Raw genomic sequence first — 25,511 nt, forward strand, 5'->3', positions numbered from 1 at the left:
GTCCAAATTACAAAGTCGGAACATCCCCTGATCATCAGAAAGATATTAGCCAAATAGTTTCAGTCTCAGTTATTGTTTAAACATATTTGCCTTATAGGACTTATTCATTAAAGTAACAATAGATGAATGAATAAGCCCAGCACTGGCATTTTCAAACAGACAGGAACTACACATACAGTACATGGAATAAGCACAAATTCTCTCCAATTTATTAATAAAAACAATTCAACTGTTCAATTAAAAGACTATTCAACAAACTCTCTAAGCTAGTTAGATTCAGCTTAACAGGAGGTTAAGCTGAATCTAACCTTCACATGTGTTGTCAGAAAAGAGAATAGAATAGAATAGAACATTTATTTCCTGTCCCACAATGAGAATATTTTTGTGCAACAGCAGTGATGGGCAATCAAAGCAAATAGACTCCTTACCCTTTGGATGTCCAGAGGCATAAGATGTCAGTATAATGCTAACCGGGATTAATTGTGGTAGGAAAAGCAGTTTAAGTTCTTGGACCAAATGATTTCTTAAAGTTCTTGCATAAAATTGATGACAGCATTGAAGCATCGATACTTCCTGGTAATCCATTATAAATGAAGAAACAAAGCCATGATGGTGGGTTTTTGTTAAGAGTGTTATTCTTTCTTGAGGAGATAAACTAACTTCAACACCCTGGAAAACCTACTTGAGTACAACCAGGCTGTTTTTATTACAGCGGCATGTTCCAAACCTAAAAGCTAGTCATTGAAATGCTTTCCATAAAATATTCATAGAGAAAATTTTAAAAGCTGGATACAGAGATCAGTTGCAGGCAGGTACTTTTTGCTCTGGTTGGTTTGACACACTTCAGACCTCTGACGGTGTGCGTGTGTGTGTTTTTTTTTTCTCTCATCTACCTGGCAGAGAATAAAAGCTTTTTCTGCCTCAGGTTTATGCCTTTGCAGTCAGGATTATTTTTCACTTATAGCTTTGATGAACCAGTTATACATTTGCTTTTTGCAGTGATTTTCCAAAGCAAAAAGACTTTGAAATCATTTCATTTCTGCAAATTATTAGGTTATATTACCATATTTAGTAACTTTGAAGAAGAGTCATCAAAAAAAAAATTGGCTGTCAAGTGTTTATTTTAAAAAAATCAGTGCAGTTTAGTAAAAAAACCAAACGAAAAAGAAATAAAATTGTCCTGAATAAAAAAACAGTCACATAACAAGATTACAAATAAGCCACTGTTGCTTGTAGAAATCTTTTGTAGTCTATTGTCTTGTGAGAACCATATTGTAAAATTACAAAAAAATACAATCATCAATTTCAAATATATATATATATATTGTTTTGCTACAGATTGCATAAAATCATTTTTAGATTCACAAATCAAATAATTAACAAAAAAATGTGTCGCACTACCTGTTTCAGGTTTCAGGTTCAGATAGATACAGTGCTGCTGTTTGAGCAACAACTTTGATTGGAGGTGTTTTACCGCACTGCCAAAGCCTTACTGCAGAACAGTTCTCTTTACATGGAGGCCTTGGTTGCCCTCTAGTGAATAAATATGAGAATGAAATGAGATTCTGAAAAGCAAAATAAGCTCTTAATGGTCCTGCAGGTTTATTGTAGTAGTTTTACATATATGAATTAAATTCATGTTTTGAAGTCACAAAACATATTTCATGATATATCCATGTATAATAAGAACAGTTGTAGTAAAAAAAAAACCCAGTACTGCTGACCTATGGGTATTAGTCAGAGGTCGCTGAAAAACATTCCTCTGAGGTTAAAATACTTACATTCATTTCGTCTCATTTGTACCAGCGCTGCAAAAAATCTTTACAATTGTTTTTTTTTTCCTTTCTCCATTCTGCTACATAGAAATGATGAGAAACTGCCTGAATTAGTTATCATCTCGAGTAAGAACTTATTATTTCAAATATCAGTAGTGATTGGGTTTGAAAATCATCAACTTAATAAAATAACTCCTTTCCGTATGAAGAAATCCTCACTGCAATCTGGAGTCTCTCTTCCTTTCAGGGGAAGGAAGAGATGCAACCAGTTAAGGTTGCATCGCTGCAACCTGCAACCCTAACTGGCTGAGTGGTCATCTGAGTCCAAGTCCGAGGCCTCAGCCTCATCTGCAGAACCACTTAGAGGCGGATACGGCCTTGGCTGGTCCAAGTTGATGTAAGTAACCTTCAGGTTGATGTAGTGTTCTCCATCCAGACTGGACAGGATCTCGTCCACTTCTGCAACCAAGCTGTGGAAGCTGGGTCTGTACTCGGGTTCTGGGTCCCAGCATGCCAACATAATGGAGTAACTGTGGATGATTTAAGAATTTAAGAAAATGACTACAAGAGAAGTTAAATCTGGAAACAGGTTCAGAAACAGAGGTTGTCAAATTCTGAACGATAGCAACCACCTCCTACAAAGCTTCTAACTTGGGATTTTATGTGACATAAAAGCACACAGTAATAAATATTTGTAAAATCGTAAGGGAAAAAAATCGGTCTCGTTTAGTACAGGGTTTCATTTTAATCAGAGCTCCACCTATTCCTCAAAACAATAGCTCAGGCTCAGTCAGATTGGTTAAAGACTGCATTTGAACAATAATGCTACAGATTCTCAATTGGATTAGTCCATTTATTCATACTGAGAATAAATTACACATAGGTAATGAACATGAATGCAAAGGGAGATAGTGTGACGCTTACAGAGGATCTGGGCAGTACTGTGGTTGTGGAAGTCTTCGTCCCTTCATCAAATAGTGTGTGATGTCATATGGGTCCACATCTGGATATGGGCTGGCTCCTCTGGTTATCAGCTCCCACATTAAGATGCCGTACGACCACTGGCAACACACGTGCACTTACTGAAGATGCAAATTTACTATTGACTATGTCAAACTTTCTGAATATCAGCCACACTCACCACATCTGACTTTGTTGTGAACTTCTGTGTCTGCAAGCTTTCGATTGCCATCCACTTCACTGGCAACTTTGCTCTTTTGTGATTCTGAATGCTGTAGTACTCCTTGTCGTACACATCCCTCGCCATGCCAAAGTCTGCAACTTTTACTGTGAAGGTTTCATCCAGCCTTGAAGAGAGAAATTAGTAAAATAATCACCTCCCTCATGCTGATATTTTTCATGTAACAGGTGTTTTAAGCAAGTTTACATATCCCTCAATCAACAGTTTAAAATAAAATTTAGCAAAGTATATCCTAAATACATCTAACACTAGACTTATCAGATCAAAACATGTATTTTTTTTCACTTTACTTTACTGTATGTTAGTCAAAAGCATTGAATCCTGGTAAAACACATTAAAGTCTGCTGTAACTTCACACTGATGTTTCACAGGCCTGTAATATGAACAGGGTTTGTTTCACACTCACATGCAATTCCTTGCCGCCAGGTCTCTGTGAACAAACTTTTTTTGTGTTAAATACTCCATACCCATGGCAACCTGAAGCCCGAATCCAATCAGATCCTTCACTGTGGGGTTCTGTGAAAGAAAAATCATTTGTAATCAAAGAAGATATCTAGTTTGGACAACAGATATATATATATAGTGACCTTGACATCCACAATCAAGGTCACTGGGTCATACAGTGTCATCGGTAAACGCACCCTTTGCTCAGATCGGATGAAGTGACGCAAATCTCCATGTTTCATGTATGGCAGAACAACCAGAGGAAGTCCTTCCTTGGGCAGCATAATGCCCAGCAGAGACAGTATGTTGGGGTGGTGAAAGGCCTTCATGATGATGCCTTCTCTGAGAAACTGGTCCACTTCACCCAAATCTGTGATTCCTGTTATTATCAGATGCACTCTTATTAGCAAAGATCTATTTCAGCACAGACAAGTCTTTTTTAACAAACAAACACTGAAAATGTTCAGGACAAAAGGCAAAGTAATTAATTCTACACTGTGAAATCCAAACAAACACTACCTATTCATTGGTCAGCCAATTTCCTTAATTTTGGAAGATTGGTGATCAATACTTTACATGTGAAGTCGATCTTATATTCCCATTTTTTCTATCTTGGCAAAGGTCTAAAAATTACTCACCTCAACTCTTTTGCTCTCCCATGAGACAGGTTTGACTAATAGACCAGTTCATCAGGTGCATGTTTGCAGTTAAATATAGTCACCCGACTGTTAACAAGTTAGCGACTTTCTTGCCGAGTTGGCAATAGTGACATTTCAGCGACATTAAAGACAAAAGAAATTGGTACCAAAAAATCTGAATCGACAGGTCAGTTGTTTTAAAGATCGGTAATTGGTGATCAGCCACAGAACTGCAATCAGTGCACCTTGCTACATATTATCAGCATTTGTTGTTAATATATAAAAGGTTCTACCTAGCATTTCATTTAGAGTGATGGTAGAACAATACTTTCGTATAACACCACAAGATAATCTCCAGAAATTGTTCAGAATGGTGCATAATGAAAACTCCAGTGATGTTAATTTCCTTTATAAACAAATGCACTTACTGTTTAATGACTTCACAGCACAATGAATTTCTTGTTTATTACTATCCAATAGGTATCCGTGATAAACGGTCCCAAAGTGACCTGTGTGAAAAGAAACATTGGATGAAGGAAACTACAAAGTGAAATGTGTTAATGTTGTGTAAACAAGACAAGAGATTTACCTTTTCCAATAATTTGCCCCTCCTCGATTCTGAGCCTCTCAGCAGGAATCAGCACATCTTTAACTTCCTCAAGCAGCTCAGGATTTGAGCTAACCACCGAGACGTCCCTGGACATTAAAGGGATGGCCAGATGATCATAGCTGGAGGCATACATTAAACCCTGGAAGGCCATTCCTCCTGAGCCCGATGTCTGGCTCAACGGCTGACCTAATGCAAAAGGTAAAAAAATAAGGAGAAAAGAAACATTTAAATTAACATTTTAGCAGTTAACATGCGCATGGGTGGATTTGCATTCTTTAAATTGTTTAAAAATGTATAGTTTAGATGGTGAAATATGCAGGATTTGCAATTTTGCTTTTAGGAGCATTACATTAATAGAATTGCACCTATCAGGCAACCAAACATGTATTATTACATGTAATAAACAAGTCAAGCATCAATCAGCAGATCAGAGTTTGCAAATTTACGATTACCCATTGATGGACTCTGATCAGATAATCGAAAGGCCAAATGCTGAAATTTACTTTCTCTTTTTACAGAATGCATCACCATTTTGAATGTATAAATGCATCAACAACTACCATGTCATTTAACAGACTTTGTTTGAGTCTAATAAAAGAAAGGAAAGAAAATGAGAGAGAGTACCACAGACTAGATTCAATTATTGGCAAATTTCAAACATATTATTTATAACTACATATAATCAAATGCTTAGTAAAGTTCAGGTTTTAGCAATACACATGATTCTTGTATTACTTTTGTAAAACCTGCTGTTGACATCAAGTAAAAGAAGCTCCCAAAAATGTTTAAACTATTAGAAAAAAATCAAAACAATTAGCAAATTCATATGATTTATATTTGTACTTCATAAATCATGTCCAATGTGTATTATGTCTCACTATATCTGTAGTCAGATGTTGGAAACTGGTCAGTCTGGTTGTTCATCAGATTTCGGGGCACCATTGATAAACTGCGGTCTAAGAGGGCTGAAATAAAACATTTGAAATAACATAAGTAAGTGAAAAGTAAAATTAAAAAAGAGAACTTGTTCAGATTATTAACACAGTGGGGAATAATAATGTTTTGTTTCCAAATACATGAGAAATCATGGTAGTTTTTTAACATATTAGTCAATATTATTAGGATCACATTCAAATGTTTTCTGTAGATGTCCACCATGTTCACTTATTGCATATTTTCAAACTGATTCATGAAGTTTTTTTTCTCCTCACCTCTCTCTTTTTTCCTCAGGTATCTCATCACAAACAATGCAAGGCCAGCACCTACAACGAGTGCTGTAATAATGCCCAGCACAATACCTGCAATCACAGTGTTGTTGTTGGTTTTGTCATAGACAACTGTACCAACATAGAGGTCTTTCCCATTTACAGACACCTGCAGCGGCAAAGCAAAATGTTGTTTTATTTTTACCTTTTACTTTGCGTTAAATTTGGTTTAAAGCAAAAATTTCATTGGTTCTTACCTTAACTGGCAATCCATTGCTGGGGAAAACCATGCCATTAGGAATCCTGCAGGTTAACTCATTTAGCAAAACTACATGTTTGCAGGGCTCATTGCCAATGCTCATTGTTATTTTCATGCATTTGTCCACTGATTGTAGTTTGTCGTGCTGTCAAGTATGTAAAAATGATCAAATATTAAACATTTGTATTATTTGAAGCATCATAGTTATGCAAGAAAAGCAGAAAGGTTTGTTTTTTTTCCTGATAAAATGTTTAAATCTTCATACATGCAGCGAAAATTCATTTCCTCCTGGTTTCAGAAGGAAAATGTTGTCCTCTTTTTCCAGCTGGATGACATTGGCATCTGCGTGGTAGGTGAACTTTGTCTTATTGAAAATATTTTGTCCATCTATGAGAATTGAAATGGTTCCAACATTAAATTCATCCTCTGCCGTCTGTGCTGAAAAGGCCGGGGTTTGGCACTCCAAGTATGTGGCGTTTCTTGAGTTGTTGCAGTCCTCGAGTAAAAACAAACATCAAAAAAAAAAACATGTAAATGTTTAAAATCAAATACACAAGTACTGGTTTATTTTTCACATTTCGGTTTGTAATTGATCAAACAGTTGACTTACTTGCTGAAGAGAAAACGGGGAATTTTCATGTGTATACCGAACCACGACCTTGTTGCCTGAACCCAGATTCTGACCTCTTATAACCAGCTTGGAGCCGCTGCGTGGCAGGATAGGCGTTAACACCAATAACATTGTGATCATTTCAATTAACAGAAACTACAGTTTTTATGGCAAAGTTTGAGTTAAATTTCATACTGATACAGCAGTGAAGTTACTAAGTGAGAACCCCACCTTCGAAAGCTGCAATGGGGATAGATAGAGGTGATGACAGGATTTTTCTTATAGAAAAACTTTTTAGCCGTCGTCACTTCAAGGTTGTCAATTACAACTTTCACCGGCACTTCCCCAATGCTTTCCGCAGGTGGTGTGTTACAGATTATTTCAGACAAATCCCCTGTTTCCTTAGGATCACTAAAAGAAAAAAAATGTTTTGGTAAAACTGGAAATATGTGATGTAACAGTGTTCCAACAGTCAGCAAAATTTCCGATAAGATTTAGAAACCTGTGTGGCTCACCTTGGAACCAATGTGCATTTTCCGTCTGCAAATAGAACCTGTCTTTGGCTCCCAGAGTAAAGATGTTTGCCTAGGACAGTAACTGTTGTTCCTCCAAACATGGGACCATAGCGAGGCTTGATGTCTGTTATGCTTGGCTCCTGATAGAGGTAGATGAATTTCTTTTAATTTCAGTTATTTAGATGAATTATCTGGATATTTTAGAAACTTTAGAAAAAGCCATTCTTACCACAACAGAGAAGCCGGACATTTGGACTGAACCTTCAATGGAGTAGTCGCCCTCCACCTCTCCCTCATGTATTTCCAGGGTGATATTCAGGTTTTGGCGTGGTATTGTTTCATTACTTTGGCACACTAGCCTGTATAATAAGCATGTAATCATATTTTAAAAGTAAAGTATTTCAATGAAGAAGAGATAGAAATATGCATGTCATGTAATCCCAACGTACAGCAGCAGTATCACACTTTCATGTTTTCCTGATGGTGTGCCACAATGTTTGGGTAACCTATAATCCTGATATTGTCAAATGCTTTGGTTGAAGTCGACAAACTATGGTTACACACTTAAAGCGGAAATGCTGCCTGAAGTTATCACTTGAGTCAAAAAACAATAATTTGAGCATTTTAAAATCTTGACCACATGGTCAAGTGTTTAATACAACAGAATTTTGTATCTCAAAAAAAATTTCTTGTCCAAATGAGGGAAGTTTCAAAAACTCCCAATTTAAACCAGTATCATTCACCCTAAGCATTAGCTAACAGTGGCAAACAGAGAGCAGTGGAAGCAAAACAGAAGCTGAAAAAACAAATCCTACTGCCAGTGTTTTGTATCTGTGCTTCTCACACTGTAAAGTTGCTTTTTTTGGGCAGGACAGCACACAAGGCTTCAGAATCCACTCTAATGACATGTGTTCCCCCGCTGATGATGGCTATTCGCCGAGATGTAAACTCTGAGCCACACAGTGTCACCTCTGTCTCCCCTCCAGCAGGTACCGTTTTAGGAAAAAACTACAAAATAAAAAGAGATAATATCTGTGAAGTGGTGTAACAACAGCTGATATAGCAATTTTCTAATGGATTTTGTTTGAAATCTGTACATCACATCAGTTAATTAGTTACAGTTTGCAGCCTATTACCTGAGTTAAAATAGGTGCACAAGAGTCTTTGTTCCAGGTGGCGGTACATTCAGACTTCCTGGAGCACTTTCCAGAACACCAGCCGCATTTCATGAAGCGTGGAGCCGTCAAACAAATGGGGCATGTCAGAAAATGATCACATCCTGGTCCTGTAGTGGGCACCTTGAACATCTTGTTTAGGAAAAGAAGATAAAAAATGTAAATAGAGAAAGCCCTTTGGGATAATGTGTGCATATAGTAAATGTACCTTATTTCCTGCAGTGAAGATAAGTGAATCCTCTGAGTACACAGCTGCTGTCCTGGATATTGTGACCTCACCCAGGGAATAGTTGGCAAAAACTATTGGGTTGTGCAGAGTGAGAATCACCTACAACCAATTAAAAAGTAAAGGGCAGCATTTTACATATTGTTTAATACACTGACACATATTAAACAAAATAAGTACAACAGCCTGTTACCTGTAGTATCCTGCCATCTGATGTGCCAAAATGACCGATGGTATGATTGTCTATGATGCTGACCAGAACAGACGTGAACAGGACATCGCTCATCCTGCTGTTGAAGATATCCAGCCTGTAGTGCGGCTTCGAAACCAGTGTGGCTTTATGTTTGCATGTGTAGTTTCCTTCAGAATTCTGCAGAAGCAAAAGACCCACAGTCGCTCAATTAATAATTCAAATACTTTCGAAATCAAAACCAGCTTGGATTTGCTTCAATTAGCAATTAGCTCCTATACAGGTGCATGCTAGTAAATTAGAATGTGATTGACTTTTGAGGTGTGAAGAAATCCCAAGTTACTTAAATAGCAGCATACAGATCACCTGCATTGTTGAGGCTGGTGTCCCTCATATTCCTTTTAAAAATACTTAATTAATTCTCTGAATTTAAGTAAGGTAAGTTTTCCCGACAGTAATGCCACAGTCAGAGAAGCAGGTATTGTTACTTCTGGTGCCAAGTCCTGATGCAAATTGAAACAGGAATTTCTGTGAAGCACAATGTGCTTTAAAATGTCTGAGTGCTTTAAAATCTGCACAAAATCATTTGTGCGGATTTTGAACTTAATTACACTGGACCAAATCTAGTTTTAGACTCATTAAATCATCTGTGCATAGACATCTATCTCTCAACGTCTAGCAAGTTGGATTCTGTGTCTCTCCACTTCCATACTCTGGGACCTTGATTTCCAAATGAAATGTACATTTTACTTTGAAAAGGAAAACATGACTTTGGACCATAAAGCACAAGTTATTTCTTTTTCTCTTTGGCCCAGGTTTAAAAGTAGCTTAACACAAGGAATGCGAGTGTTTAATCCTATTTCCTGGACATATCTTACCTGCTGGTCCCTGAAACGCCTCTGTAGCTTAGAAATCTCCTCCAAATTTCTGAATGGGATTTACTTCACATTCTTCAATGTGCCTTGAGCTCCTTAACTTACATACTTTTTATTTCCCTAAGCTTTCCAAATATTTCTTGAATACAGCACTATTTTGTGAGCAGCCAGGTTCCATATAAACACGGTTTTGTGGCTTGCCCTTCTTGAGAGAGTGTCAATGTCAGTGCAGAGCAACCTTTAAAATAGTCATCTTCCAAGGGGTCAAAAAGTAACATTTCTATATTAGTCCCCTATTAGTAATAGTCAATTAGTCTCAATTCACACGAATTGAGACTAATAGACTAATTCAAATGAATTGAGACTAATAGACGAATTCAAATGAATTTAGACTAATAGGGGACAAAAAAATTACTTTTTGAGGATGTTCTAATTCACTGACATCCACCTATATCTCCCCAGCATTTCCACTAAAAAGATGACTTGAAGAACAAAAGAAACAAATCTGTTTCATTCATGAATTTAAAAAGTCTTCTGGCTTTGGGTCAGCTAATGGGAGGAGCCTCATAAAAGTTGTAAAAAATCATGTTCCCAACTTTGTTGACTTAGTGACTGTTTCTAAGTCTAGTTTGTTAGGAAGTGAAACTATGCTCTCTGCCTCCAGGGGTACTTAAATGAGTGCGTCACAGAAGTTTTAACAGGCTGCCAGAAAGTTAGGTCATAGTAGTTAAAACAAGTTCCTTGTTCAAAAAATGCAGGATCTGTTAAACTAATAGTAAGCATTCCACTTCCAGGCAGCTAGCTGACCTGTCCCGTCCTGCTGTAGCTTGCTTATTTCACAGAGTAACTTGTTTGCGGTTTTTCAAACTGATGGTTGTTTGGCATTGCTTGTATTTGTTTCCCTTTGTTGATCCTCCTCCTAGCACAGGATGGTGTTAATCTCACAGCTCAATGTTTATTTGCCAAATTCAACATCTAATACATACACTGATTGATTGGTTAAAAAAATTTTTGCATTTTATTCCTGCTTCACAGATGAGTTGTATGTGTTTTGAACTTGCTATTCTGAGGACGACTGTTTACTCAGATTACGTTTCAGTGAATCTGAGAGACTTACTGCTATAAAATCCTTTCATGCTCCAACATAAATCCTATTTCATATTACTCAGCTGAGATGATAACTTTGACCCTCCTCCTGAAATTCCAGTTTTTATCAGAAGGATTAATAACTTGCGTTTGTTGACAATGATTCCTGTGGGTGTTCACACAGCTGAAAAAGCTCAAAGGGCACATATGGAAGTTCATAAAAAGGAGAAGCCACTCCTTTTTTGTTACAACCTGTAAAACAATAACTGAAGCCTGTGAAACACTGGGCTAAACTAGACTGATTGGAGGTGTATGAATTTGGCAATTTCCTTTTTTTCCTAATGTGCTTGAAAATAAGAACAGAGAAGTTTTTAAGAAGATAAGATGTAATATTGTATATCAATGTTGTTCTAAAATTGATTCTCATTCATGTGAAAAACTTGGTTCACCTCTGGTGTAATTTAAATTAGGATGCATCATTCCTTTCCAGAAATGAAAAACTAATTGGAAATACTCAACTTTGTGTAAATACTAACCATTCAATCTGAAACATTTTTTATGCTCTCGTCTGAGGGAGAGTCAAACTTGCGTTAGAGCCATATCAGAGCAATGATGTGTCAATGTGCAGGTTAGGATACTGACTCAACTACCACTCCCTCTTCTCTCACTGGTGTCTGCTCTTCCTCGCTTTTTTCACATAAGCAAAAAGACATATAAACAATGCCTTCCAAAATTTTTCACACATACATTCTTTTTACATTTCATCAATGCCACACATCATCCTAAAGACAACCATACCCACAGAGAAATATCATGCTGTGAGGATGTTTTGGTTTTTTTTTCATTCATGACAAGGTAGCAGATGAATGAAACAAAACGCAGGACAGCCTGGAAGAAAACCCGTCAGACGTTACAAAAAAGTTGAGCCTGGAGCAGAATCTAAACTTCCAACAGGGAAACGGCCCTAAAAAATACAGTCAGAGCTACGCTGGAATCCGTATGCCAGAAGTTTGCAACCTGCAGTTTTAGTGCCCCAGAGCCGTATTTATTATTCCTGATGTTCAAGATTTCCTTCATCAAGTTCCTGTCGTGCAAAACTGGAAGCCTCACTGCTGTGTTTACAGGTGGCTTCTATTGCGAAATGTTTATCTGAACATATCACTTCCTGTCTACGCACAGAGCGACCTGTACATCACTTTGTTGACACTGAGACATAAAAAAAGTTACTCACTTCATGCAGGCAGCTCTCACACAGCTGGAAGTGGCAGAGACCTCTGGACAGTTGCTCCGGTCCTGAGGTACAACATGCCTCCACACCCATATCAATCGCATTGTTGATTTTTTTCAAAGGAAAGGCGCACAGGGCCGAGGTCGCCTGACGTTCCCCTTGCTCGTTGACCACTGTGAACACCCCATACAACATGTTATCCCTTTCAGTGACCCTCAGCTCTTCGGCCAAGTCCTTCCCTGCATGCCCAAAATGGGCGGCCTGCAGCCCGTTATACACAATGTCTCTGTAGCCACTTCTTTTCCTGCGCTTTGGTTCATACCGGCACTCCAGCACCACCTCTCTGTACATCCATACCTCTGGAGTTGAAATAGGCAATCGTCCCAAATGGGTCTGAAAGGCCGAGTTGTTCCTGGAGGGATCTTCCCTCTGCAAGGACAGAAAGTAGACAAACTCTTCGGTGGAAAAACTGTAGATATAGTCAATCTTGTAAGAGTTAAGTAAATTGGGCAGCACTGTCAGCCCATCCATGATTTTATAGAAGCCATCTTCAGTTGAAAGCGGCCTTAGCACTGAAATCGACCTCCGAGGATATTTCTGCACCACTTTGTCATTGACGGAAGCTGCTACAAATAATAAAGCAGTGTCTCTGTCCTCGACGATGGTGATTTTAGTGCCAAGAGGACTGGCTATACAGTCAGGACAGTTTGCAAGAGAGTTCTGCTTCGTTTTGTAAAAGCAGGTAGGTTTAAGTTTTGGTTGACGAAAATCGATGCGGTAACAGATACCATGCTGCGTGCTTCCACAAATGTATAAGTATGAATACAAATCTGCAACAGGATCCAAAACAAGAACCATGTTGTCTGTGTCCACTGGGTCCTCCGGATCAATTTCTATGTCACACACTGGACAGGTTTCACAGTCAGAGCTGCCTATGGGTCCCGTCTTCAGCTCCCATTTTTTTCTCATGGAATCATCAACTGCAACTATAGCATTCTGACATCCAAGATACACTTCTGTTTCATCTGATTCCTTGTTTACCACAATGTTCTGTATGATAGTGTTTGTTTGGAAGTAGGGCAGAGAGTATTCTACACTGAAATTCACCCGCACAGGGTGAAGAGAAGGACATTTTTGCTGTCCTGAAGCAATTTGTGCTTGTATCCATATGCAGATTGCCAGCAAGGTAGTCACAGTGACCATCTCCACGTCACAGTCCACTTTGACTGAGTACTACCTGCAAGACACTTTCCAAAAAGAGAACATTCTGGAGAGGCAGCAGAGGCCCTGTGGGAGAAAACACAGCAGGAATGTTGAGATTTAACAGGCAAGAGTGCCATAACATTTTATTTCAACATTCAACAGTGATACACAAACTCAAATGGGGGTGGACTGAGTAAACCTTCGTCATTTCAACTAAAAGTGGGAGAATTGTCAGGCCAAATATAAGCAAATTATTAATAGAGGCACTGAAACTAACAGTGCTATGAAGTGTGGGTTGAGACAGTGGCAAACAAAAAAAACGAACTTGGGAAAAGATTAAATCAAAAGTGGAAGGGTACTTGTTTCAACATGTAGAATAGCGATGGAAACTTTCAGGCCTGCTTAGTAACATAAAAAAAATACTGGCTAATAACTTGACATTACGTCCTCTACTGGCGGGGGATTTTATTTATCCAACAGCTTTTTTTTTTCTTTACATGATAATCATATTGAAATTAAGTAGTCTGACTTTGATCATAAGAAATTTTAAAATGTGAATTTTTGTTTTGATTATGATACATTAACAATCTCAACAACAAAAAAACAACAACATAGGACTGATTTAACCAGTTTAATTGAACAGTTAACTGTAAGTTTATTCAAATCTCCTCCTGAAAAGTAAGAAGAGAATCTTACCTCAGTCGGAAAGTAAAGAAGTAGCGTTAAAACCTGTCCTACTGACTCTAAAATGTATTCCTGTCGGGTTGCCCTTTCGTAAGAGAAAAGTGTTCAATAAGACCGAAGCTCAAATCTGGGACTATTCACCTGCCAGCGTCTCAGTATCACTCAGAGAGAGCTCAGATTGTCTGGGAGCGAACTGCTTGTTGAAACCAAACTAACAGCAGTATGAGAACTCACACAGGATCTCAGCCTTCAAAATAAAAGCGCTCATATGCTCCTTACTGACGACAAACTGTATTTGAGATTAGGGGTAATTTGGGTTTTTTATTTACCATTTTATGTATAAAACCATGCAAGGGTGCATACATGTTCCAAATTAATATTTAGAGCCAGCATTGAGTATTGGGGTTTAGTATAAGATAGTCGTGGTATATTTTGTTAGGATTGCAGACAGGAAACTCATTCTTTAGCCCGGCGGACTTGATTTTATATTGCACGTCTGGGTGCTGTCCTTTCAAGCCGCACCCGCAACAAGGAAGTATAAAACTCTTGCGAAATTTGCCCACCTTTAGAGGAAAGTATCCTCATGGTTTCCCTCATAAGATGACACCAAATTATTCTCAGCAACGTTTTGCCATGTAGGCATGCAGGCTTGGGGAGGGGAAGAAGGGGGGAGTGTAAAATCCTGAGCAAAAAAAAAAAAAAAAAAAAAGGGGGTTCTGCCAAAAATGGATTTCTTTCTCATGAGGGATGGGATTTTTACTCCCGCCAGGAAATTATGGGAGGAATGTTTACTCTCCCCAAGCCGACCCCCTTTTCTTTAATATAGACTCCAAAAAAAGGAAAAAGAGGAGCTAAATGTCAGTGTTGGGTCAGCTGGAAAAGCTAACTTGTTTGTGTAAAGCAGGCATGAAATAAGCTTTACACATTGTTTTTCATTGTTCCCTAACATTTTAAGTTTCTTTATGAGATGTCATTCATCATAAATTACCAATTGCAAGTGCTATTGATAACATCATGTCTAATTTGACAACTAAACGTTAATCATCAACCTCTGAATCCAAAGTTCAGTAAGCTGTATCCCCTCTGGCAAGAAACACTCTAGTGTAATTTTTCAAACCACGACATTCCTTGGCTGATTCTAAAGGAGAAAACATTTGATGAATACTACGAGATTACTGGAACAAAAAGAGACATAACACCCAAAACTATGCTTCTATTCAAGGGCAAGCACCATGCAAGGCACAAATTGCAATGCGACAAACCCTTAAATAAATATATCAGGTAGAAATACATATGAAATGTTGCACCACAGAACCTAAAACTGTATGCAATATTTTGCGGGAAGAAAATTTGTCTCCAGAGGAAGAGTCACGAAAAAAAAAAAAAAAAAAAACTGTCCCCGACCTCTACCCCCACAGGAGCATTAATATATCTAAAAAAAATTTTACAACAAAATAGCTTGTCTCTGTCTGGAAATGTAGTGGAGCTTTATCATAGGTCAGGGAATATTTAATGTTCAGCAAACGTCTTGGACAAACTTATTCTTCAAAATAAATTTATTTGGATAAAAATGTTCAACTAGTTTCTATTTTGTGGCAAAGAGAAAGGAAATGAAAAAAAAAGTAACAAGTAGCACTATTAGAGTAACGCTATTAGAATAAAACATTTAGCTATAATAAATATTGCTGAATAAATAGATGATGCAATCTCTTTAAACGTAGCGTAATATTGCCATAACAATAATAATAATCTTCATCTGAGATTGTACAATACAGAGCCTTATTATGACTCACTGCAGCTTTTCTGTCATTGTTGAATGCAGAGTACTGATTGTGTCTGTTCCTCATTTCATCCCACATTAGGATTGTTGGTTTCCTGCCATCTGTCTCAGCTAATGCACTCAAATGTCAGCAAAATAAAGAAAACCCATAAAAAACAGATTGTGACAGAGTATTATGGGAAGTACTACAACTCATCATGACTTAAGCATATTTTCTACAGATATTCAGATCATAATTTATAGAGGGTTTTTTGTCCTAATAAAAAAAACACTCATTTGCAAATATTTATCCAATTTCTATGCAAAAAAATATATATATATTTTGAATTTTTTTAAGCAGATTGTTAGTTTAATATCATTTTTGTTTCTACAATTACTCTCTCCTTCTCTTTCAGGTCACCTTGTTGTCATGTGTTGCCATGAAAGTGGCAAAACATGACATAAGTGGTGCTGACAAGGAACAGGTATGTTCAATCAACCTCACTGGGAAAAAAAAAACATTGACAGGAGAGAGGAGGCTGGCTTGTGTAAATATGTAAATATTTGTTTTCTACAGATTTAATTTAGCCAAGAGTGTGTGTGTGGGGGGTCGTGCAGGCGTGGGTGCGTGTGGGTGTGCATACAGAAAGTATGAATTTTGTCTCCACCACTTTTAATAAGCAGTAGGCTGGTCTGAAACAGGGTGTTCGTCTCTTTTATTGGTGGTTGAGGAAGGTGGAACTCACATCATCTGGCTGTCAAAATGTAAGAAAAATATATTTTTTAAATAAATATAAAAAGTTCAGAGCACTGCAGCTTCGGATCCTATCTGATTTGTGTTTTTTGGGTGTGTGTTTTATGCTGCCCTGGCCATTTTTAAGCATGAAAGGTTTTAACTTTGACTTCAAACCTTACATTTGCTATGTCAAAAAACACAATTTTGCAATTGCTTTGTTTCCATTAAATTAAATTAAAATCACAGGTGATTAAACGTGATGAGTTATTAAAACCATGACAGCAACGGATGTAAACTAACACTCTTTATATATCAGCCAGCTACTGAGTTTATTTGGTTATTTGTATGTTTCTACAGTGTATAAAAATATCTGACTTTGTTGGCTATGGATTACATGAATCAATCTTAACACCATCATTCTCAGATATAAAAGGCTGAACCTCCCATGAACCCAGTAAAATACAGAGTTGCTGTGGAGGGCCTCATTTTGGGGAACAACTTTACACATCAGACAAACTACTTTTGAAATTTGACTATTTTTCAAGATAGTCAAATTATTTTAATCTTTTTAAATGCATTTGTTTTGTTTTATTTATCTTACTGTTGTGCAACTTGTTAGTTTTAGATGTTTATAAATAAAATAGCTTTGACATTGACTTTGGTTATCACTTCTGCAGTGTTTTAGACTGGTCCACAAACAAAAATATGTTGGGGGGGGGGGGGGGGGGGGGGAAACAAAAAAAAGCACAGGGTCATCTTGCTGACCATCTTGAGGAGTCTGAATATTTGAAGGGCATGAAACATTTTTAACACAGCGGAAGTGGGAGAGCTGCTGGGGTGTGCAGCGGTGCTTAAACATTTATGTAACAGACTGTCAGTGAACGCACCAGAAAAAAGACTGAGATGCAAGTGCGTATGTGTGCTGTAGAGAAGAGATAACAGCCATAGACAGATTGTAACCATGTATTGCTGTATGGAAGCATTTCGTATGACTTGACTAGTAAAGCGACTTCAACTCCAATTCAGTGTATTTCTTTATAAACGTGCAAACATCACAGGATGGTGCATACGCAGGACAGTAAAAAAATAAATAAATAAAAACGCAGAGGGCTTGTCAGGAAGGCCAGTTCTTTCCTCTGGGCTATAATGGGTGAAGGAAGGTAGCCGGGTTCATGTCGATCAAAAACAACTTCTCGTACCTCCTGAGTGAAACTGGTGATACTTAGAGCAGATCCTCCTGTCACAGACTCATTCACACACGGTGAGGGAAGTAGCACTGGCAGACATCGTGCAAGCAGGAAAGAGTCTTATTCTAAGACAATGACGTTCTGTAAAAATATGTCCTCTTTTTGTTGGTCTTATTTTTTCTCCTTCTAATTTTACAAATTTACAGATATGTATCATGTTTTCTCATTTTGCAACTCTTGCAGACTCATAGGGCAAGTGTTCTTTTGTACATTTGGTTCTGTCAGAAGGATCAAATTAGCAACCATTTAAGCAATAATGTTGTAATGCTGTTATTTCCTTTAAAGAAATTCTAAAGATCCCCTCCAGATCTACTGATACTTTCTTAGAATTCTCTGTAATTTTTCGCCTTCCGGCTCACATCATACTGATATGTGAGTAGGAATAGTGAGGCGGACTTTCTGATATTTTGATAAAATGGTTCAAATCTTACTTGAAAGACCAGGGATACTTTTTGTGAGACTCTTTGGCCTTCCAAGGTCAAAAGGCTATATCCTTCTTGTGGATCTGAAGAGTGATCCATGCTCTAATATCTTCCCAGATGAATTATTGTTATCCACTTTATTATGAAATTGACCAAAAATTATGTCACTGTCTGTAACTCATGGAGAGTGCAGCCATCTGTCTTCTCAATGAAAATTGAAATGTGACTACGTAGTGGCTTCACTACATTAGCCAACAGTGTGCTGTAAGATTGCTTTTAAAATGTTAGTGAGTCAGAATACTCCAATCAGGTTCTGTCAGTTATTAATCAAACTCCCTAAAACTCGAGGTGACAGAGCCTTTTGGCTGCTGCTCCTGGATTCTGAACAGCCCTCTATGTGTATTAGATCGGCCTCAACTCTTTTTTTAAAGCCTTATTATTACTCCTTGGTTGTTGATATTGTCTCCCACATCATATTTTTATTTATGTACATTTTATCAATGTAGAGACTTTTTATGTTTTTCTTTGTTTTTTAATAAATACACACAACAAATATTTTGTGCATTTATTAACCACTGTTCACTTGTTCTGCACTTTGGTCAGCTTGGTCAGTGCTCTAGAAATAAACTTTGACTTGACTTTTGACTTTGTGTCACCATAAGCATAGCCTCGGTCACTTAGTAAGTGTGACTCGATATACATTAACAAGTTTAGAGACCAGAATTTTCTCCAACTTAAAGCACTGATCTCTCACTATTCACACCAAGACGCAACAAAACTTCCCCCCAAAAAACAATGTGACAGTCTACACCTATTTAAAGTCAAAACGATAACATAGTTCAAGTTACATCAGCAATGTTGCAGCTGAGCTGTTGTTGTCTTGTTTGTTGCTCAGGTGACAGCCATCTCTGTTCCTTTGATGCTTATGCTTTTCTTCCCTCTTTGCTCTCTATCAATGTTCTCTCTCTTTAGCTACCAACATATGGCTGGGCAAATCCCTCTGTTTTAGAAAATAACTTAAAACCTGTGAGACAACTCTACTGACAGGCTATGTCAAAAATCTCTGTGTGTGCTGTGCTTCTTCTGGTCTAGAAAACTCAGATTTGAAGGCTTTTTGAATCACCTTTATTACTTAGAGTTATTTTTACTTCATGAATGAAAACAGGCAGCTTGGTTTCCCTGGAGTACACAGCTGCTGTGTCGTGTGTTCGATGTGTCAAGGCCTGACTTTTTGCTGAAAACCTGAAATACTTTTTGAAGAAAAAGAAAAAATCATGTTAAGAATACATGAGTGATGTTTGCATTGGGATGTAAGCACTACATGAAAAGGAAATGTTAGAATGCAAGTTTTAAGAGAAATAATTAAGAACATACAGGAATAAACTGATAAAGTAGGCTTTGAGGTTTAACACAGTGCTTTATACACCAATAAAAGGATTTTAAAATCTATCCTCTTATAAACATAAAGGCAGCACAATAATATAAGGACTGGTATGCCATTTTCATGGCATTGGTCAAGATTCTGACTCTCACTGATTTCCTTTCAGAGTCAGCTAAAGAGAATTTTGTCTAATTTTCTAAAAATAAAAGCATGCATTAGTTTATCTGAGCTCAGATTGACAATCTGTTTAAGATAGTGGCATTTTGGTGTACTAATAGATTTAGTGTGTCTGAACAGTTTAAGTCTGAGTCCATAATCTCTCTTTAATTTCCAGCATGGTTTGTAGTTTTTAAAGACTCATAGTTAGGCACTAAAATATTTTTTGGGACCAAACACTATGTCTTCTGTCTTTTCTGTATTAAAGAACCTGTCTCACATTTTTCTTTTCTTAGCAAAACATAATAACTAACATTTTTTTCTTAGTTTTAACCATTTTACTAAATAAATTGTGAAACTTTTTTTTATAACTCTTACTCTCCTTTCCAAATTTAGCAACTTTTAAACATCTAAATGTTATTTATTAAATAAAACTCAGAAAGTGCATAAATAAATTTACTGTGAAGTAGAGAAGACATTTGGTGACGTCTTATCTTAAACTCTGTGTTGTTGGACTTTTAACTTGCCTGGTATCTGGAAACAGTACAGTTTATTCTGATTTAAGTCAAGCACAGAGATAGATCCTTCTTCAAGGAAATAGCTCCAATGAAACGAGGACTGATATTTTATTTTATTAGTAAAAACAAAAAAGTCAGCATATCTTGATTTTTATTAGAAGTCCAGTTTCGCCCCCTAGTGGCCAACATACGAAGGCACACAAGGAAGTATATATTTTTTTATTATTATTTTGTGAAGTCACTGAGGAGAAAATCAACTGAAACGAAAGTGAAATACCGGTAGTTTTAAGCTCCAGTCATTAGCTCCCAGGTCAGACCTGCAGGTTTTGATCTGTTCCTGGTTTGGGTTGCCTGCTCGCCTTCGGAAGGCTTTAATCCAGCTTTTTTTGCCCTCCCTGTAAAGTCACCTTGTTTTGTTTCAGACAGGAAACTGTGTGATCAACATGGCAGAAACCGGTGAAATCGATGAGGGATTCTACTCCCGGCAGCTGTAAGTAACAACACTGCTGTTTAGGGGGAGACTTTTAAAAAGTGCTCAGCTCATTATTATTCTGGTTGGTTTCTGGCACAGGTATGTTCTGGGACATGAGGCGATGCGCCGGATGGGCACAGCTGAGGTCCTCATTGCAGGGATGAAGGGGCTGGGAGTGGAAATAGCCAAGAATGTGATCCTGTCTGGAGTAAAGTCTGTCACTGTTCAGGATGAGGGTCAGGCGGAGTGGTCTGACCTGTCCTCACAGGTACTTTCTGCTGGCTTTTAGGATAAATACATTTAATAAAAATCTGGAATAGTAGAGAACTTCCTGCTTGGGCACTGACTTGTCAGACCTGATCGCTCTCCATTTTTGAATAACTGTCAGTAGAGTATTGTAGTGGATGAAATGGCAGAGCTGGAAAATATATATTTTTCAAATTTCCTGTCCTTCCATAAAGGTTGATAATTTAGTTTAACACGTAGAAGATAAGTTTGAAGGAAATGGCCAATGATTGAATGCAACTTTTACTTTCACTTATGACAACATACAAGACCGACCCATATGGTTTTAGTAATAAACCAGCAGCAGAAAAACAGTCAGAAAATAAATAAATAAATAAACATATCTGAAAGTTAATCTGAAGCAATTTCTTTTCTTTTTTTGTATTAGAGCCAGCAAGAAAAATAAAAGGTGTTATCATATGTCATTTTACAAGAGAAATTGATCCAATATATAGGTCATCACATAAAACCAAATTAAGTCCAAGTTAATATGATTCAGTTGGGGTTATTCCAACACGATTTAGTCATATTATAGAGGTCCAGGTCAATCCAATGTGATCAAATTCAGTTACAAGCAACGAGATTCAGATCCAGTTCTATACAACACGTTCCCATTCGATTACAATAATCCCACTTTCAAATCTAAGAACCTGAAGTCTGATTAAAATCTGTTAAATTCAATTAAATTCAGATCAAATCATCAAACACCCAACTACAAGACTAAAATTGGATTGTTGCCAATTTAATCTACTGTAGTTATATGACAAATAGACTAGGTCAACATAGCTGTAATACATGGTGTTATTTTTCAATTAGGAACACTCCAGGTTAAGTTGTAATATAAATCTAGCCTTAGAAAGATTTAAGCCAGACTCATGTAGGGGCAGGTGCTGTTGTATTTATTCATTTATTCACACCTCGATGCTGTTTTTAGTCATGTTTTATCACATTTTGTGTCATATTGTGATGATGTCTTGATCACAATCTGTTCACTAGCATGCAGTAGTTATGCAGTCAAATTTACATCAAATTATATACATTTCTTTTCAACCCAATTTTAATGCAGTAAGATTCAGATCCAATTAAATTCAGCCCACTTCATTCCTGTTGTAAATTCAGATCCATATGTTGTCCAAAATATCTCAGCTACAATACAGTTAAAATCACAATAATTTACAAACCATTTCAGTTCAGTCAGTGTGAACATTTTCCTTATTTCGAAGATGAATGTTAAATCTGAAACACTGAAGCCATCTTATTTTCATCTTTTTGTTGTACATTCAGTTTTTTCTGCATGAGTCTGATCTTGGTCAGAACCGAGCCGCATCGTCCATCCCACAGCTGACTGCGTTAAATCCACATGTGCTTGTGTCAGCGCACACCGGACCACTAAATGAAGACCTTCTTCAAAAATACCAGGTGTTGTTTCATACATTCACTGATGGTACAATAAGACTTCAACTTCCTCACCTGTAACAATAATGAGCAGAGAAATTACTTTCTTTAAACAAATGAAAGTATCTCCATGTGTTTAACTTGCAGCTTAACACTTGTCATTCTTCCAGGTGGTCGTTCTCACTGACTCCTCGCTGGATGATCAGAAGCGTTTTGGGGAGTTCTGCCATAAACATGGAATTAAGTTAATAGTCGCAGACACAAAAGGGCTCTGTGGGTAAGTGGGTGCATGCATACAGTGTGCAGTGAATTTGATACAGTGTTGATGAAGGATGTGTAAATCTTGATATTTATTTGCAGCCAGTTGTTCTGTGATTTTGGAGAGCAGTTTGAGGTCTTGGATCGGGATGGAGAGATGCCTGCATCACTGATGATTGACCGAATCACTAAGGTAAAAATGGCCTTATATTTTTTAGCAATCACAGTTGCTAATTGTGTAACACAACATCATGTTTAATGTACCATTTGACAAAATGTAAATATACCACATATACAATAATTTAAAAAAATTTACGATTTAACTTTAATAGTTTGTTAGAGTGACACAGTGGACCTACAATGTGCTATAATAATACTTTTGCGACCATTTATCTTTAGAATATTTCTCTTCGATTTGTTGGCATTTATTTCAGGACAATCCTGGAGTTGTCATCTGTGCAGATGACCAGAAACATGGACTCTTTGACGGCACTAAGGTTATTTTCTCTGAGCTCCAAGGCATGACAGAACTCAACAGTATGGCCCCTGTGGAGATCAAAGTCTGCGGTTGGTGTTGCTTAACTAAAAACACTTTGACTTGCTTTTTATTTTCTTAACTGGTTGCAACATTCTTGCCCCATGATGCTACTGAGTCACGTGACATTCTTCACATGCCTAACCCTCAGGAGAGGGCCAAAGTAAAATGCTCTTTATGTTTCTGTCTGTGTTTTATTTGTCACCTCGATCACCAGGTCAGTATTCCTTCAGCATCTGTGACACTTCCAGCTTTTCCAATTATGAACGAGGAGGAGTGGTGACTGAAGTTAAACAGCCTCTCACGCTGAATTTTGTAGGTGTTGACTGTTTCAAGATTACCTTTTAAAAATAAATGTTGCCCCCAGGAGGTAAAATATTAACAACATGAGTTGCAGAAACCGCTGAGTGAGGCTCTTAACGACCATCAACTACTAATTTTGAATGACTACGGAAAAATATCCAGACATAACACTTTGCACCTGGCCTTCCAAGCCCTCCACAGCTTTGTAAAGAAAGAGCAGCAGCTCCCTCGTCCTTGGTCAGAGGTCGGTACAAATGCTGTGTGATGATATATTGACATTGCTGTAAAAACTGAAAACTATAGCTGTACTTTGTATTAACTCAGATTATTTGTCTGATTTTAAAAGCAAGTTCTTAAACAAGTTTGACTAAACAACAATAATCAGAAGAAATTGGCAAGAAGCCAAATACTCTTACACATCCCTGTATAATGTAACTCACCTGGTTGTTTCAACTCACTCTTTATAACTGTTCATTAACTCATGCAGTCAGATGCAGATTTGCTGCTTAAGATCGTGAAAGAGTTGAATTCAGTTGCAAAACTGGAAGAACTAGATGAAGCTGCAGTGAGGATCTTCTCGTACACGGCCCGGGGAGATTTGGCTCCCATGAACGCTTTCTTTGGAGGCCTGGCTGCTCAGGAAGTTATTAAGGTGAAGTCAAACATCACAAATGAAACTCTCTTCTTTTTACGTTGTTGCCCCATATTGCAAAAGCTCTACATACTAAAACAGCTCAGATCAGATCTGTGGTGTCTGATATAGAGACACTAGCAAATTGTGGCTAGAGATGCACCAATCAGGTTCTTTACTGGCAGAAACCAACTTCTGATTTTAATTGAGGTTTGACCAGTAGTGAACCCATTGCATGGATCAAATCACACACTCCCATCTTTGTTTGATTTGTATTCAGCTAAAATAAGTGCATGACAGTACATGCTGTTTATTAGCGTGTTTATGAACTAAAACTAGTTGCAGTTCTTAGTCTTTTTGCATGTTGTGACAAAGGATACAATCTCTGAAAGATTGATAGATGCTTATCTGTTTGTGGCCTATCCATGTACCTTTACATGTTCTGATATACTTGCAATCTCAACTTTTTCGACTTCTTTAAATATTTATGCAGGCATCCAGTGGGAAATTTACCCCTCTCCAACAGTGGTTTTATTTTGATGCCCTGGAATGTCTTCCTGAAGCTGAAGGTTGTCTACAAGAGAGCTCATTTTCATCAGTATGTGAAATGATTGCTTAAATTTAAATCTTGCTGACCCACTAACTTCATCAATAAGTCATTGTTTTGATTGGTGATTACTCTGTGATTTAAGCTCTTCTTTTTGTGTCTCTGATAGAAAGACACAAGATACGACTCGCAGATCGTTGTCTTTGGATCAGAGTTTCAGCAGAAGCTTCTGAAACAGAAGTATTTCATGGTGAGAAAAGATTAAATGTATGTCCAGCAGAGGGCAGACATTACTTAGGAAATGCCCAAAACCGTATTTGTGCTATAATTTGATCTAGACATAACACTTTGCACCTGGCCTTCCAAGCCCTCCACAGCTTTGTAATGAAAGAGCAGCGACTCTTTCATTACAAATGAATGATGACACATACAGGAAATCGTATTCACTTCCTGGCAGGGAGAACCGTTTGCTCACTTACAAGGGCTCAGTCCTATCTCTGTTTCCTGTGAAAGCGTTGCATTTCCCTGCTACTCACGAGCTGCATGCTTGTTTTTATTTTTGAAGAGGACGTTGTGTGCTATTTAGGGTTTTACTCACTGTAAGAGCTGAGCATATCAGTAATAAATTAAATCAGGGCTGCAGAATATTAGGAACGTATTGCAATGAAGTTGCAATCAAACCATATTTTTCCCAGTCTTCTCTTTCTGTCATATTTGCACTTTTACTCACCAAATATATCTCTTGATATTTATAATCCAATCCAAATGGTCAAATTAATTGTTGGCAGGCAAAGCTTGAAAGACTTGCACTTGAAATACACTGTAGTAATGAAATACAACATTCTACAACATTTCATAATGTAACTCTGAATAAAATAATTTCCTGCGATGTCAGGAGCATAAAAGATCACGATAAAAATGAGTTAATATGTTGATTAAGTC

At 37.5% G+C, this 25,511-nt stretch overlaps 2 protein-coding genes across 2 annotated transcripts in view; one reads left to right on the forward strand and one right to left on the reverse strand.

The window, feature by feature from the left end:
* Positions 1 to 1,103: 1,103 nt before the first annotated feature.
* LOC102220769 (macrophage-stimulating protein receptor-like) lies at positions 1,104 to 14,107 on the reverse strand. Its single transcript, XM_014475940.2, has 21 exons — positions 13,937 to 14,107; positions 12,041 to 13,324; positions 8,852 to 9,028; positions 8,641 to 8,760; positions 8,394 to 8,564; positions 8,102 to 8,265; positions 7,487 to 7,616; positions 7,258 to 7,397; positions 6,974 to 7,153; positions 6,743 to 6,839; positions 6,398 to 6,628; positions 6,131 to 6,277; positions 5,880 to 6,042; positions 5,547 to 5,633; positions 4,648 to 4,854; positions 4,487 to 4,567; positions 3,618 to 3,799; positions 3,383 to 3,492; positions 2,917 to 3,082; positions 2,700 to 2,836; positions 1,104 to 2,305 (listed from the first exon to the last, which is right to left on the reverse strand). The coding sequence occupies exons 2-21, from the start codon at positions 13,238 to 13,240 to the stop codon at positions 2,074 to 2,076; spliced, it is 4,122 nt and encodes a 1,373-aa protein (XP_014331426.1). The 5' UTR covers positions 13,241 to 13,324; positions 13,937 to 14,107; the 3' UTR covers positions 1,104 to 2,073.
* A 6,282-nt stretch (positions 14,108 to 20,389) lies between these two features.
* Positions 20,390 to 25,511, forward strand: part of LOC102220506 (ubiquitin-like modifier-activating enzyme 1) — a 33,333-nt gene continuing 28,211 nt past the window's right edge. The window contains exons 1-11 of the mRNA XM_014475941.2: positions 20,390 to 20,633; positions 20,715 to 20,883; positions 22,185 to 22,319; positions 22,466 to 22,572; positions 22,656 to 22,746; positions 22,988 to 23,120; positions 23,306 to 23,403; positions 23,486 to 23,635; positions 23,879 to 24,043; positions 24,516 to 24,620; positions 24,739 to 24,819. Of these exons, the coding sequence (XP_014331427.1) occupies positions 20,587 to 20,633; positions 20,715 to 20,883; positions 22,185 to 22,319; positions 22,466 to 22,572; positions 22,656 to 22,746; positions 22,988 to 23,120; positions 23,306 to 23,403; positions 23,486 to 23,635; positions 23,879 to 24,043; positions 24,516 to 24,620; positions 24,739 to 24,819 (1,281 nt within the window). The 5' untranslated portion in view covers positions 20,390 to 20,586. The remainder of the gene's footprint in view (positions 20,634 to 20,714; positions 20,884 to 22,184; positions 22,320 to 22,465; positions 22,573 to 22,655; positions 22,747 to 22,987; positions 23,121 to 23,305; positions 23,404 to 23,485; positions 23,636 to 23,878; positions 24,044 to 24,515; positions 24,621 to 24,738; positions 24,820 to 25,511) is intronic.

This window comes from Xiphophorus maculatus, chromosome 20 (genome assembly GCF_002775205.1).
Source record: "Xiphophorus maculatus strain JP 163 A chromosome 20, X_maculatus-5.0-male, whole genome shotgun sequence".
Taxonomy (NCBI): domain Eukaryota; kingdom Metazoa; phylum Chordata; class Actinopteri; order Cyprinodontiformes; family Poeciliidae; genus Xiphophorus; species Xiphophorus maculatus.

Coding starts and splice junctions, on each gene's coding strand:
- LOC102220769 (XM_014475940.2), bottom strand. CDS start 13,240: ATGGTCACTGTGACTACCTTGCTGGCAATCTGCATATGGATACAAGCA. Junction 8,565..8,640: donor TCTTCACTGCAGGAAATAAG/GTACATTTACTA, acceptor TTCCTAAACAAG/ATGTTCAAGGTGCCCACTAC. Junction 6,043..6,130: donor GCAATGGATTGCCAGTTAAG/GTAAGAACCAAT, acceptor TTGCCGCTGCAG/GTGTCTGTAAATGGGAAAGA.